At 27.1% G+C, this 17,232-nt stretch overlaps 1 protein-coding gene across 1 annotated transcript in view; it reads right to left on the bottom strand.

The window, feature by feature from the left end:
* Positions 1 to 4,898: 4,898 nt before the first annotated feature.
* Positions 4,899 to 17,232, bottom strand: part of LOC111628670 (peptidyl-prolyl cis-trans isomerase B-like) — a 15,567-nt gene continuing 3,233 nt past the window's right edge. The window contains exons 2-4 of the mRNA XM_023372496.1: positions 9,429 to 9,633; positions 9,196 to 9,315; positions 4,899 to 5,492 (exon numbers count right to left, since the gene is read on the bottom strand). Of these exons, the coding sequence (XP_023228264.1) occupies positions 5,299 to 5,492; positions 9,196 to 9,315; positions 9,429 to 9,633 (519 nt within the window). The 3' untranslated portion in view covers positions 4,899 to 5,298. The remainder of the gene's footprint in view (positions 5,493 to 9,195; positions 9,316 to 9,428; positions 9,634 to 17,232) is intronic.

Raw genomic sequence — 17,232 nt, 5'->3', positions numbered from 1 at the left:
TCCGATTTCATATTCGTGAACGATAATGTCAAACAAATAGTAAAAGGAAATTTTCTGTACGGATGACCAGAAAATTTGTGGGTCTATCTGACAGTTGCTCAACTTTTTTCAGCTAGTAACTTGGACACAAATTTGATAACGTACCAACGAGCCACTTCGCATCAAAGATGCTCTTACACGTATTCAAAAATATAAATATATATTTGAAACTTACTTTTTTAATGTTAAAAAAAATAAAAAGAATAAAATGTACTAAAACTCTACTGCAGTGATTCTCAACTAGTATGTTGGAGATATATTTTTAAATCTGAGTCTTGAGTGTTGGAGGGCGTATGTACGACAATGAAAAAATTGTAAATCCGCCTTCCAAAACTTTGTGAACTGAGTAATTTTAAGATAAAATTTATTGCCCACAACAGATTGACTTATAGGTCCTATACTGTATTTTGCATGTTTGATAATCAATTGTTTAATAAGACTATGATTAATTTTATACATTTCTTTCTTCGAAATTTAATCTTTATGCTGAAATATTATTTTATTCATTTATATGATATTTATACAACATTTTCAAAAATAAGCATAATCTTTCAATCCATAAATAGGAGTCCAGGTACAATCAAATCTAGTGCAGAGAATGGGATAGGTGGAAACAGATCAGTTTGCAGGTGATAGTATCACGGTATGCTTAATGGCCACACTGAGTGCCATGTTTTTTGCAAGAAGTGCCATTACTGTAAGAAGATAGAGACGAGGTTTTGAAGTATCTTATGGACATTTTCCGAGGTATTCTGGTTACAGATTTCATTTTTGTGGACGATAAGACCTGCGTGCACAGGACTGCATGCATCAGACTTTCTTGACAGTGAAGTTATTCGTCTCATGAAATGGCCAGCAAGATCTCTGGACCTAAATCCCAGAAAAATACGGGGATGCTCTTCAAAGACAAACTGCATTCCATCAGCATCTACCAAGAATACTCCAGGAGTGTCAATATATTCTTGTTCAAGAATATAGCTTTGTTGGGAGCAAAGTCCAAACATAATTAGCCTTCACTGCACAATTAGCGCATATACAGGAGGCATATTAATCATTTTTTGTGCAAAACAATTTATGACAATGTTTAGTACTTAAATTTTACTTGCTGATTTTGGTTTAATATAATTTAAATTTTGCTTTTCAATTATTTTGTTGCATAAATAATACAATGTTCTACATGATGTTGGGTTTCATGCTGTTATAATCAGTAATTCCTGACATATAAGCCAAATTAATGGTTATTCTTAGTTTTTGGATATGAGTAAAATATATTGTGTATATGATAATTGAATATATTATTAATATATATTATTGNAATTGAGGCATAATCTTGATTAAGGTCTATGAGTAGTAGTATGAGCAACGGCCTGAACAGGACTATAACAAGAAGTTACGAGTTAGTAAAATACTGGAACCAGTAAGAAAAATCAGACTTTCTCCAAGTGCGAAGTGTACTGAGTTTGTGATCACGTGTAAGGGAACACGTACAGTGTTGAAATCCAGCTACTAGATTAATAAGGATGGATAAATGAATGAAAGAACTTTTCTCCACGTGCAAAGAGCCTTCTCATAACATCAATTCCAAGACAGATACCATATACTCGTTTGCTTTTATTCTTTATTATAATAATTGGTACAGTATATTAAAAAAAAAAAGTTTAAAAAAAGCTTTATCATTTTTTGTATTACTCATTTAATTTTTGATCTGTTATTTACTTTGTACTGTCTCACACCTGTCATTTTAAGTATTATTTCCTTCTGATTTTTCTTTTCTAAAATAGTGGTATATAAGAAATGTCAGATTACTCCTATAACTTGATATAATTTATAACATACATTGAGGTTAATATTTTTTATAATGAAGGTTTTTAGCCATCAAACATTTAACAACAAATTTGTTATAAATTATATCAAGTGTGACCATTATAGGAGTAATCTGACATTTCTTATGTACCACTATACAAATAAAACTCAAAAATACAATAAACATGTACTTAAATTAATCATAAAAGTGTATTAATCCTGAAGATTATAAAATTTTTATTTTCAAAAGAACCATTGACTATGTTTAAATTTACACAGAAAATACTGAAAAAGTCTAGGAGTCAAAAAATAATAATGTTTTATATTCTTTTGTGGTAAACTAGCCTCTATTTAGGTGTCACCAACGTGAACACCTAAATAAGAAAACTCCACGTGGCCAACCCGTTGACGAGGCGCAAACTTATGATCCAGTCGGTGTTCAGTAGTGTTATCCACTCGGCCACTAATGGACTTCTCGTCTTAAGAGAATGTTTTCAAGAAACTTGAGATCAATAAAGGCCTATTTATACTATCCTTCCAGACACGGACAGTTTCAGTACAGATTTTCAGTCTGACCGTTTCGTGATGTTTGACCATTTATCTTTTGAATTTGTATGTAATAGCATTACTATTAGATAAAGATAGCTTACTTTCTCCACAAATCTTCCTTTCATAAGATATTAAAAGGAAGATTCACGGTGAATTTCTTTCCAGGCTGTTTCCTGTTTTCGTTGTCACTATTGTCTTGTCTTGGTCAAATAAAANAAACGATAAATAGTTTGTCAAATTTTTATTCATAAAAATGCAGTTTCAACTGCTTTTTATTTTATAAAATCCGTCTTCTTGCGCCACCAGAGGACCTTTTAAACAATAGGTAGTCTGTTAGTGTTAGTCAGTAGAGGTTCAAATTCAATACGAACGTTTGTTTCTTGAAAATTTGATCACGGTTTAAATACAGTATTTACTTTTAATATTACCGATATGTCATCGAAAAGAAAACGTGTTGTATTATCTTTAAAAGACAAATTAAAGTATTTGTTTCGATTATCCGGATTTTTCCTTATCCGGACTACCTTCATCCCCAATTAGTCCGGATAATCGAGGTTCTACTGTACATTGTTTTGAAAGCTACTTGTTTTTTTTAATAACTTGTGCTTTATGTTAAATTAAATAATCATTTTCAATTCAAACATCTGTTATTCTTTTAATCAGCATAAAATACATATTTGAATACAGAACATTGCAAACAGCAGTAGAGAGAATGGAATATAATATTTATATGAAACTCTCATATTTATTGAATGATATAAAGTTTAATGTGTGTATCAAATAATTAAACAACATTATTTCCTGTACTGTGAGCTAGAAAGTTCAAATTTGACTAAACAGTTTGAAGTATTTATATAATACATCATTTATAAAGTTTAGCTTTTTCTAGTTTAACTGCAACATTTTTGGAAAATTCATTTTTTGTTTCTAATTAGCAAATTATTCAGAAACTTAATTTGAAAATTTTAAAGATCAAAATATACTCAGAATTATTTTATCTAATATGCAAAAATGTGTTATGGAAAAATAATAATACTATAAAAAGTAAAATATGCTCATTTATTTTTTTAAAATCATATTATGAAAGTATCATAGATAAAGTTTTCTATAATACAGTAGTTACTGAATTACTTATTTTTAAAAGAATACTTATAATTTTGCAGTAACTTATCCAAATTTGAAATTGCACTGCTGGAGTGAATTATAATAGTAATTACACTTTTTAAAATGAAAACAAGAAAAAATAACTATTGTTTTCCTATAGATATTTTTAAACAGATATTTTCTGTTCAAAATACATGTAGGAATATTTATATATATCTGTTCTAAAGTACTTTAAATGATATACTGATGTGTGTTTAATGGAAGAAAATAAATTTGGGAGTACAAATAACAAGAATTACTAATAAAGATACATATGAAACATGCATATTTGGTATTGACTACTTAATTTGTAAATTAAAGAATTTTATTTTTTAATCCTTTACAGAGTAAAATTAAGGTCCACTGTCAAGAGCATTAACTGTGTTTAAAATGTTTAACCATTTTCAGATCATATGTTGTGTTTTCCCCTTAATGGAACATCGCTTTTTGTCCTCTAGCATAATTTTTGTTATTTAAAATCTTTCCAAATTATTTTATATTGAAATTCAACAACATGATGAAAATATTTTAACATCTATGCTTAAAATTTTATAAAGACATTTAGACTACCAAAGTTAATTTTAAAAAAAAAGGTCTAAGAAAAATATTAACAATTTAAATGCATTATCATCAATCAGACAATATTAAGATTTTATTTATATTATTTAAAATAAATAAGTTGATGTTCTACGTCAGTTCTATCAATATATTTTATTTTTTCAATTAACTGAAGGATAAGAAATTATTTCAACAGAAAATGGATATAATAATGGTCAATCCCAAAAATGTAGTAAAACTAGAAAATGTGGAAAGAATGTCATTTATCAGGTTAATTAAATAAAGATTTGCAAAATCACATAAGAATGATGTACAAAGAAAGACAATGAAGATAATATGCTTTTGTGTTTTTATTTATAAAAAAAACGATGATTTATTTTTAATAAAATTAATAAATATTTTTCAACAATAAATGAAAAAGAGAAAAAGTGTCAATTCATATTTCAATACTAAAAATTTTGAATATTTTATAAAAGTATAAAAATAACTATAGTTCTAATATTCTGCACAATATTTGCTATTTCTTAATAATGAGTTTCATCAAGTAACATCTCAAACTAGATAATTTAAATTTAACAAAACAAAAATCTTAAATTTCAGCACAACTATTTAGTTTGATGATAACATTTGAATAATGTTGAAAACATCAGCAATTAAAAATAATTGTACTGTAATTTAAAGGTTTTGTTGTCAGATAATAAGTTACTTGAGTGTTCTTTAGTTTTCTCAACTAATGAGGTTTTGAATGACAATAACCAAAGAAAACAGGATTTTTTTCTGAAAATAAAATATTATGGAATTATTTCTTTTTTTCCACTAAATGATTCAATTACAAGAAGTTCTAGAACAAACTCTTCAAAAACCAAAATTTATAGTTTATTTATAAAATAGAAACTAAATTTTATAATTATATTATTTTTCTTATTTTACAAAATAAATTTTATATCAATCAATAAAATTATTTGACATTTACATTCTATAAAAATTTTTAAATATTAAATGTAAAAAATTTGTTTTTTTTTATGTAAATAAAAATGAGTTAATTATTCTTGCACAAGTCACATGGTTTTGTTTAGAGAGATCACTGATTATTAAGTGCATTATTATTATTATTATTATTATTTTATTTTTTTTATTTTAAATATGATTTAGCAAATTATTCAAATATATAAGAAATAAATTTTTAAAAAAAACCTATGTTCAATGTTATACAGGCACAACTCTGGAACTCTTAATTACAACAGTATCAACTGGATGGTCTTCAGAATCTGTTTTTACATTTTCTATTTTGTGAACAATGTCCATTCCTCCCAAAACTTTACCAAAAATAACATGATGACCATCTAACCAATTAGTATTGACAGTTGTAATGAAAAATTGGCATCCATTAGTGTTCTTTCCTATAAAAAAATATTTTAATAAATTCAATAAATAAAATCAAACAAATAAATATACTTTATTTTCTCAATATTTCTATTAACCATAAGATATGATGACTAAAAACAAAAAATGAATACTATAGAAGCAAATTTCAAATTTTATTTAAAAAAAAATTAAAAACATAGTATATGAATTATAATAAAAAATAATTATATACTATAATTTTCTGATTAAATAATCAATTGAAATAAAAATATAATAAAAAACAACTAACAAAAGATAATTAAAATGTCTTTAAAATGATTAAATTATGAATAATTTTGTAATTCAAAACCTTACTTTAAAATGAAACAAAAAAATAAATATATTTTAATTAAAATATTAACTGTTTTTTAACAATCTACATCATATAACACATTTACCAATAGCTTTTAGATTACATATAATGTAATGCCAAAAATGAAGTTAATAAATACATAGTTTAATAGCAATAATTAGTTTTATATTAAAATACTATATCATATATACTCAAGTAATAGTTAATCCCACGTAAAAGTTGACCCCCTATTTTTGGCCAAAAAATCTGGAATTTTTAATAATCCCGTGTAAAAGTTGACCCTAGCATTTTACAGACTATAGGTCAACATTTTCCAGAATTGTTTTCATTGAGAACAAACATGAAAAATATAAAAATTCATGTAATTCTATTTTCATTTTTTTAAAAATATGTTATGGAAAATGGACTACTTTTTTCTGCAACTTTTACTCTCAAACCTGAAATATGGAAGTTGATTAGAATTTAAATCTACTTTTAAAGTCATACTTTGAGCCCCTTGGCATGATAAATTACTACATTGTGCTTCCTAGCTGAAATAATACCATGTGTTATTAAAAAACAAATAGCTGCATCTTGTAAAGAAATCAATTGATTATTTTATTTTCATGTAGACAAAAAAAATTTTTAAATTTGCTTTCCTATAGAAAAACAGGCCTCAACTTAGGGAGCCTTTTTTCTATAAAAGTGCCAAATGGGTAATATTACTGTAATTCATTGTTTTTTTGTTTTTATTCATTTAGAGATCAGTTGGGCTATTCTACTGATTTGGTATTTTGGATCTTAGCTTGATTTTCAGCCCCTCAATAGTAGTATCCATGTAATAGTTGATCCCATAAATTTGATCTTAAAAAATGGTCTAAAAAAAATTCAACTTTTACATGAGTATATACAGTATTTAAAACTTTCACACAGTTTATTGCCTTATTTTAAATAAAAAATATGTTTCAACAACAGATTAGAAATGATTAAATTACCTATACTCAAAAATATACATATCTACTATTGAATGTTTTTCTGTGGTAAGAATTTATTTCAATTTATATTCAAAAACAAATTACTTAAACTTTTCAATATATTTGTATACATTTCAGAAATAAAGACAACTTGTGTGTGACATACTTTAGGATGTAAACAGTTTCCGACCAGGCATCATGGGATCCCTCCCACTCTTTCCTTCTCACCTGGCCTTCCCCCTCTTCCCTCTCCTTTACCTTTATTCCCCCATCTATCCTTGGCTATAGCAGTGGATAAGGCTGCCTCTCTTTATCTAGTAGCTAGTATAACAACAAGTATTTTTTATTAAAAACTCTACATTTATTTCAGCTAATAAAAGTTATTAAAATTTTTTTCCCATATCTTACTAGACAACAATTTAATTTGGAAGAATATGACAGAATTTCATATGATGATAGTAAATTAAAATAAAACCAACTAATACCAGAAAGTATATATTTAGGAAGATAACTGCATATAAAAAAAAATAAAAACATTTCTCTAGTCTTAAATTTATAATACATGTGACACTGAAATAATTTTGAAAAGAGCAATAGACATTTTTGTTTTGAAAAAGAGATACTATGTTGCAATCAATAGCAATGTTTGGGATAAGCAATAAAGGCAATTTTCTAAGGCACCAAATCACTGGATATTTTTTCCTCCAAGATAGTGCATATGATAAACATTTTTCAAGAAAAAATTTAGTAGTTAATAACATGGTAATCTATGAATGAAGTTCCTTCATTAGTATTGTCCTCCTTTGCTCATGTTATGCATTTTCCTAGCAATCTTTTCATTGAATTAGTGTCTTTGAGAACTTCATTCACCTTTTACATTATTTTCTCATTATAATGAATTTAAGGGAATGACAAAATTAATGTTTTCTTAAATAATTAAAATAAAAATAAACTTATTTATTTATTTAAACATACTGGGCAGAACACATGATGCATGTCTTAAGTTAATACAATTTATTTATAAACAACTTTGATGTGTCAATTGTAATTTCTGTGCAGAATAAAACAGATAAAACTAATTTTATGCTAGTGCATCAAATAATAAACACTCATTCCAAGTTCATTTTCCATCATTCAGATGGAAAATGAACTTGGAAAAGTAAACAATTGTTTACTTTAACAGACGAGAAAAATGTAAACAAGTAAAAAAATTAATTTATTTTATATTGGATTAAATTTTGGGGGGGCAAACATTATAATTTTTAAATATTCTGTCAACAACAGTGCACCCAGACAAAGTCACAAGTTAAAATATAAAAAGCTTTGCATTTAAATTTATTATGTTTTTGTTTAAAAGTAATTTATAAAAATATTATTGCCAATTTGTGTGTAGCTCTCAGAATTTTATTAACAATACCAATTACCATTGTTTTTTTTAGTATAATTTCAGTAAATTAAAAGTAATAAAAACATATCTGAAGACCAGCTTGTCTTCAATAAAAATTTCAATAATTTAGCTTATTGCCAACAGAAAACAAGCCAAATCTTAAAATATCAGGAAATATAAGATGTTTTGTTGATATGAAAATGAGTAAGAAAAACTTTATTCAAGTTTTCAAAATGGCTATTAAAATTGTCTTTGCTTTTATTCTTTATTATAATAATTGGTACAGTATATTAAAAAAAAAAGAGTTTAAAAAAAGATTTATCATTTTTTGTATTACTCATTGATTTCAGGATTCAGGACTGATAATCTAGTTAGCCTGAAAAGTTTTGTCTACTATTGTATGTTGAGAAAGACATTATAAAGATTACACTTAAACTGTTTAAAATGACAATTAGAATCTCTCTAAGTAAATAATTATCAGGTAACCAAAAAAGTTTATAGATTTTTATATTTTTGATATTATAAAAACCCTAAACTTTTTTGGTTACCTAATATTTAATTTTAAGAAATAATTAATTTTAGATATGGTATTTTAAATTTTCGGAGTAGTTGCAAACTCAATAAAATTTGTTATAATAGTAATAAAGCAATAGATATTACTGTAATTGTAATAAAGCAATAGATATTACTGTAATTGTGTTAAACATTAAATTTATTTATAACTTATTAAGCAACATTTATAATCAGTATTATAACAACAAATATTGCTGTGGCTTTAAGATTGACAATTTTCTACAGTTTTACATGTTGTGAAAAATCAAAGACATTCTGCATTGAATAAAATTATAAATTATAATATTATAAATTTGGCATAATTCATTCAGGATTTAGGTCTGTAGTCAAAATTCATTCTGAAACTGAAGAGCTTTTCTGTTTATATAATAATTAAAGATTAATTAATTAGAATCTTTTTATCTTCTGTATTTCAAGATAATGCTGGTCAAATTTGAGAACTTAATGAAAAAAAACTGAAAGTAATCTCTTACCAGAATTTGCCATACTTATGACACCAGGATCATGTTTCAAATCTAAATATTCATCATCAAAATATTTAGTTCCAAAGATACTAGTAGATCCACTACCATCTCTGTTGATAATATCACCACCTAAAATTTTTAGAAAAAATTAATATTTGATATTTAAAATTATTTCCTTTTATTATTAAGATGAAATATTATAATAAGTTAATGATTATAATTATTCAAAAATTTCAATTTACCTTGGATCATAAAATCTTTAATTACTCTATGAAAAGTAGATCCTTCATATTTCATTCCATTATAACCTTCTCCAGCAAAAGCTAAGAAATTTTTTACTGTTTTAGGAACTATTTCACCATATAGCCCAAGAACAATTGTTCCAGCATCTTTACCACCAATAGTTATATCAAATTCTACTTTATCTGTAACAACAGGAACTTTTTCCTGGAAAAAAAATTTTTTTCAATAATAATAAAATGAAAAAAAAAGTTATAAATTCCAATTATATATAGAAAATTTTAGTTAGTTTATGTAAAGAACATGCTTTTTTATATAAACTATAATTGTCAATTATGTACTGTGCACATAACTAGAAGCAGTCCAATTATGTTAAGTGTACAGTTTTGAGCCACTTTTGAACCCTTCCTTCCTTTTTGTGTTACAATGATGTACTTTTGGAAAACCCCTTCTGTTTAATTACATATACAATACTTCACGGACCTCCCAACATTGAAGAAGTGACAAAATATTTGCAGAAATTTTTAAACTGAATTTATTCACATGACTAGTAAGCAAGCTTATAAGAACAAATACATATGTCACTAACCCCACTAAAAAAATTCCATGTAGACAATGCTTTGATCTCTCCCATTGTGAACAAAGATTACTGACATACAATTAAGGGAGTTCACAAAAAGTACTTGTATTGAACCATCCATTAATTACACAGTTTAATCAAAACTCTTACACTTTTAATTAAAAGACATCAACTTGAAAATAAGAGTAAAATATTCCAATGAATGATTTATTTCCAGGATGATTTTTACATATATCAAGTTATAACTTATGATATTAAAATGGATATTAATTTTCCTTCTAATTATACTAAATTAAAACTAAATATTAAAATAAAATATATTAAAACTAATTTTGAATTAAAATTTTAATGGTTTGCATAAAGAAGAAATTTAAATTATCAATTAAATACAGAAAAATTATTAATATAAAACAAATATTAAAAAATATTTTAAAAACTTATAACAAAATTATTTGATTTATTCTTAAATCAAACCCTTTCGGTATTTCATGTTAATTTGAAAAATATTAAAAATATATTTTAATAGCCATAACTTTACTCAGAAGTTTCTAATGTTGAAAATAGCTTCAATTTAAACATGCTTACATAATTAATATCAACAGAATTGAAGGTAAAGTTTAAATGGCTTCTTTCTAAACATCAGCAATTCTTTATTAAATCAACTGACACAAAAGCCTAAATACCAGCAAAATTTCACTTACTTCTAGGCTCTTTTTTGTGTCAGTTGATTTAGTACATTTTAACAAGCATTTAGCTGTTATCTATTCTTTATTAATTAAGCCTTTTTGGATTGTTAACCAACCAGCATCAAAATCAATTAGTGATGTATATACAGTATTATAGAGGATATTTAAAAAGTAAATGAAACCAATCTCAGAACTATAAGCAAACTGAAGGAAAGCGTTTTGCAGAAACATTGAAGCTATCAACTATGGTATTTTATGTAAGTCTGAACATATATGTGGCTGTCTGCCATATTTTTTTTTTTGTATATAATTGTATATAGTTTAAGAGCTCCATTTTTTTTTCCTAAATTTCTTCTCACTTCTGCTTTATGCCTTTCCTGTCACATGGCATAGTCCTTACCTTTGGTGGGTCCTGATTAGCAACAAAAAGAAAAGTGTGAATAATGGGTCCCACACAAGAGAGCCCATATGAGAGAGCATGTGAGGGTCAGTGAGATTTTGGGTTGCTGAAGAGTGTAGATGTGGGATCATAATTGAGGCATAATCTTGATTAAGGTCTATGAGTAGTAGTATGAGCAACGGCCTGAACAGGACTATAACAAGAAGTTACGAGTTAGTAAAATACTGGAACCAGTAAGAAAAATCAGACTTTCTCCAAGTGCGAAGTGTACTGAGTTTGTGATCACGTGTAAGGGAACACGTACAGTGTTGAAATCCAGCTACTAGATTAATAAGGATGGATAAATGAATGAAAGAACTTTTCTCCACGTGCAAAGAGCCTTCTCATAACATCAATTCCAAGACAGATACCATATACTCGTCTATGATAATAGATTGGATGAATCTAACTGACCACCTTGAAATTGAGCATAGCATCAACAGTTGCCTAACAATCTACATCTAAAATACTGGTACCTTCCCGTTCTGATCCTTATTCTTTTCATTCTTCTCTTCTCAATCTTAGTTTGTAATTAGTTATAGTTTAGTTTTTAGTACATCCACATTTACCATTTTGTCAGAAGAAACTGAATAATGAGTGAAGAGTGGCTGTAACTACATTTTGTACTTTCCAACAAGCAGGAATCTGTAATCTGCCCCCCTCAAAATTTGTATAATAAATGCATATTGACTTTTTTTTTGGTCTAGTCTCCTTGTTGTGCATATCATACCTTTCGCACATACACAATGATTTTCCATAACAAAGGTCAATAAATGCAATAAATGCACAAGAACACTAATTTTATCATCTTACAAGTTTCTATACATTCAAATAATGTTAAAATAAAATTTCTACCAAGTGTCCTTTGCCTAAATTTATTTGTATCATCTTCAGTGAGTGGGGCCAATTTGATGTGGGACACCCTGTATAATTTGATAGACTACAAGTATTTGATTCTGATTCTGGACAGTTAACCATGCAGAAGTTGTACTAGTAGAAATAAATAAGTCATTTGCACTTTTTAATAAAAATATTTTAATTTTTTTTTACAATTACTGCTCAGCATTAATGAAATGATTATCTCTTTATGAATTATAAGAATTTAATACTTTTGACAACATTTTTCATAAACTGCTTGTTTCAGAAAGCAACATTTATCAAACACAAAAAGACCATCTTCAGCTTAAAATCTTGCATTTATCACCTTAGAATAATATGGCATGGGGTGTATTCTATGCTACATTGTTGTATATATATATTCTAAACTTTTAAATTGTAGGCTGAAGACAATCATATATTGACCAAAAATATTTCTTTTGTTTAATAAATGTTGGCTTACTAAAGCAAGCAATGGCTTCTTTATTTACAAAGATGGTACAAAGTTTTGTAACTTCTTATGATAACATTTTTTTATAATTATTACAAAACTCTCAAAATTATTTGAATTTAATGTATAAAAAAATATATACACACTAATTTTATGTTATTTTATAAATGCTGTGATTCTGCAATCTAAATACATAAAATTACTTGCCCTGACTGACTGACTCATCATCACCCAGAGCAAACCGCTGAACCCAAAGATGCGAAATTTTATACACAGTTAGGGTACGTCATGAAAACGCGCACTAAGAAGGAATTTTTTGAAATTCCCCCATGGGGGAGAGGGAAAGGATTAAGGCTTAACCTGAAGAATGGCTTCTACTGTATTATTTTACATGCAATTTTTTGTTTTTAACTATGTTTAGTCTTCATTGAGTACTTAGGTATATTATATTGATAACATTTCAGACACTGTTATAAATATTTTTATACATTTCGATTTTTTAACCAAATGTTCGAACGGTTTTAAATTTGAATTTGTTATTGCATATTGGTTTGATTATAGAATGATTGTAAACGTTCCAGAAAATTGATAAAATTGAAAATAGTTTGTTTGATTCTCAGCAATTTTCATCATTCTCAGCAGTAGGTGTTATATAACAATTACTATGGTTGTTGAAATACTGAATATAAATGAGGTTTGCTTGCAAAACCCCCACGGGCAAAGTCGCAGGTAACAGCTAGTTATATATAAAAACATTATGAAGTTTTTAATTTTATACTTTTATGTAGGTATCAGTGGCAGCTTGTAAGCCTTGTGGAACTGCAATACTACCAAAAAAAAGTAAAATTACAAAATGTGTATATTTTTATTGCATAGTAATTATATAAATTAGCATATATAATTAAAATTAATTTTATCATCAAAACCAGCACTGATAGTATACAAAATAAAATGATTCTATTCTAGGCTCATTTTATTACAAGCTACACACTCCTCTGACATCACTATTAAACAGTGCAGTACCATTTCCCATTCAGAAAAAGTTCCATTTGTTTGACCCCCACATCTTGCAATATGCTCATGATGAAATGCTTGAGATTGCAACAGCACTGTTAAATAGAGCAATGCTAACAGTGTGGCCAGATGGCAGAAATTTATTTATCATCAGGCCTGTGGAATCGTGTAAAAATCTACCGACTCCAACTTTTCCTTATCATCCGACTCCGACTAAAACACCAAAACCCCAAGACTCCAACTCAACAGCCCTGCCAGGGCTGTGGAGTTGCGTAAAAATCTACCGACTCCAACTCCGACTTTTCCTTATCATCCGACTCCGGCTAAAACACCAAAACTCCACAACTCCGACTCCACAGCCCTGTTTATCATATACACCTAAAAGATCTAGATATAGTCAAATATAGAAATTGTTTATACTTCTATACAGGATATTAACACCCACAATGGAATACTTACTCAAATTCCTGTGTTGAATAGATATGATAGATAGTCCCTGAAAATCAGGGGCACCTGGTCACCTTGTTTCCACATTTGCTTGTTTTCAATGTTTGATTATAGACTCAATATTTAAATAAAACAATTTTATTAATACTGTATATTAATATGTCATCATCAATTTATAGATGAATGAGTAAATAAATTTTAATAAATAGCTAAAGTTCAATCAGTTTTAGACCCATTTTCACTGATTCTTAAATATGTCCTGGTTTGAATAGTAAAATGCCTATTTTAAGAACAGGAGTCAGTAACCTCTATATGTTGGCAGCATATTCAAGTTGTAACTTTAAACTGCAGATTGTATAGAAAAAAAAATGACAAATTGTACTTAACTGTTTATTGTTCAATAGTATGCAAATAGAAATTTTTTTTTAAATTTAATTTTCAATAATCAGGTGAAAAAATTCAATTTTAAAAATAGACAGGATGAGGATTAATTATTTTATCACTTTATAAAATGCAAACCAAATTTCCATTAATAAGTTAAATATAGATCATAATAATATAGGCAATTGCTTTGCTTCTAATCCTTTCTCAACTTCATTGTGGATAATGTATAAGTGCAGTAGGTAAATTGAAGCTGATTATAATTTAATAGAGTATTGGCAATTTAGCTGGATTAAATTAGTAATAAAAATTCATTGATTTATCAATCAAGAAAATTGACAACACAGAACACAAACAAGAGATGTTATTTGTATTTAAATGTTATCAGATACCTATTTCAAAATTTAAAAATAAAGTATAGAACATATGCAAGTGTATCCATTAATCTGAAAGCAATATTCTTTGATAATTGCTATTTCAAATGATAGCATACATTACTTGAAACATCAATGAATTTGTTGTTTTATTGTAAAAGCAAGAAAAATTCAAGCTAAATAATCAACATAAAATTTCAATAAATTTCCTCCAAAGAATGTATTTTTTAACCAACATTTCCTTTAAATTTCAATAATTAATTTATATACTCGGAGCTGTATGAATGTCAATTGTGCTAAAATTATAAAACAAATTTGATTTGTAAAGATTATATTAGGAAAAATTGATGAAATTTGAGAATTTATTTTGTGATTGATTGATAACAATTCAGTAAAATAAACTGTTAATTGAATTTAATGACAAGCAGAAAAAGTGTCAAAATAATATTATTTATTAATTTTTAGTATCATTTTAAATTCTAGTTGAAATAAATTTTTGTAATTAAAAATTTTAGACTGAATTTGTTAAAAATAATAAAATTGTTATATGATAATATTATGAAGTAAGATATTCAATGATGTCAGTTATAAAAGATTTAAATTTTAAGAAGTACTAAATGACAAGTTATTTAATAAAGATGTTCTTGTTCTAAATTTTATTTTAGATATTAACCATTTAATGCAATAATGAAAAAAACAAACATTTATTTCATGTTCCTGTTAATTAATTCCTTATACAATTTCATTGGTTAAGTAGACACCAATTGAAAATGTAATATCTTAGATTTTTTTCAGATATCATAATTTTTTTCTCTGCTTCTAAGAAACTGTTCCATTCACAGCCAAATATCAAATGATGTTCTGACAACAAATCAAATTTTGCAAAAGACAGACCAAATATTTAAACTTGGCATCCTTGAAAACCACTTAAATCATATTTTGTGCAGATTGTAACCTCGTATTTTGTATTTTCCAATTCCAATGCCACCATACTGCTGGTCCGATAGAAATTCGGGACCATTGCAGAAGAGGGTTGAAGTAATTTGACCAATAGTAGTTATTGATCAACCACTACTAATTAATACTGGTCTACTATTAAAATTTGAAAAGTGATCAGTGTTAGACAGGTTGTGATGGCTCCATTTATGTGATCAAAGTTGATAACCTTAAAGACTTTGTATGACTTGCTTAAATAAAACAATCTTCTAAAACTGTGAGAATAATTACTTTTAAGTTATACCTATGCAAAAAACACCTTATCTCACTGAAAATTATTTATTAACCATAAACCTATGTATCTAAAACTTAACGATGGCCAGAACAGATTGAAAACGTTCATTATGATTAATAAAAATTTCTCAATGAGATAAGGCATTTTTGTGTAGATTAAAAAGCATCTAGTTGGGTATTAATTAAGTATTTTATGTTATACTAGTGTTTATATTTTTAAAACAGATTGTATAAACTATGTGAGAAGTATGTTCTTGTAAATATCGCATTTATAGTAAAATTATTGGAATGCAATTTGAAAAACTTGTAAACCTATAAATTTCAACTGTTATCTGTCTGTAAGTCTGTCCTACCTCAATCTTGAGAAAGGAGTTAAATACATTAATGTCGAGACCAGATGTAGAAAGCTTAGGGGGTAAGAGGCTCAGATTAACTATATAAGAACTTTAAGTTTGGAATGTATGTCATATTACTTCAATTCAAAATTTTCCCCTGAACGAAGTTAGATAGATGACCAGCATGACACTATTGCTGACAGGAAAAGTATGATGTACAGGGGCAAACCCACCATTAAAAAATTGAGAACATTGTGATGAAAAGTTGCAGGCTGGCATTGTGACAATGTCACAATAAATAATTGCTCGTTAGAATTAGTTTGGTTTATTTGGTTACTGCAATGTGACACACAAGCAATCTGCTGGGAGATGCATCCCAGGAAAACTTTTATGGAAAGCTGGACCTATTTAGATGAAGAAAACCCAGAAAACTCCATGTGGCCAGCCTGTTTGCCATGCCTGAACCCATGACTAACTAACTACCAGAGTTTGGTAGTTTTATGCACTTGGCTACAGGAGGGCACTTATTAGAATTAAAAAAGCACAGTCCAGAAATGAGAAAACCCAAGTTGTTAGACGTGGAAAATTAAATAGTTAGATTTTTCATAGGGTAACACTTTTGATTCCATGCAGGAAAGTGCTATATGCCACATGTCACAGTAATTATATAACATGTCTGTTTTGTGATATATTATTGTTGCAGTAATTAAATGAATATAATATATTTTAAAATTATAATTCTTATTTTTAAAAATATATTTATTATTTTGTTACATTTTTCACCAATATATGGCACTATGTGTAAATCAGCAAATCTAATGTACTGTATATAGAAATTAATTGATTTAAAGAAATCCATTAAATATTTTGGGATGTGATGTATATTATCTAAGTTAGGGATATATAAATGTAATTGCAGAGTTTCGTAACAATTGGTTGAATGGCCTAGGAGTGTATAGTAAACAAACAAACATTTTCTTTTATATATATATA

This window comes from Centruroides sculpturatus, unplaced genomic scaffold, assembly GCF_000671375.1.
Source record: "Centruroides sculpturatus isolate CEXI.00-Female unplaced genomic scaffold, Cexi_2.0 scaffold406, whole genome shotgun sequence".
In the NCBI taxonomy this organism is placed as follows: domain Eukaryota; kingdom Metazoa; phylum Arthropoda; class Arachnida; order Scorpiones; family Buthidae; genus Centruroides; species Centruroides sculpturatus.
Note: the sequence above shows the minus strand (reverse complement) of the source record. Positions and strands in the feature narration are given on the sequence as shown.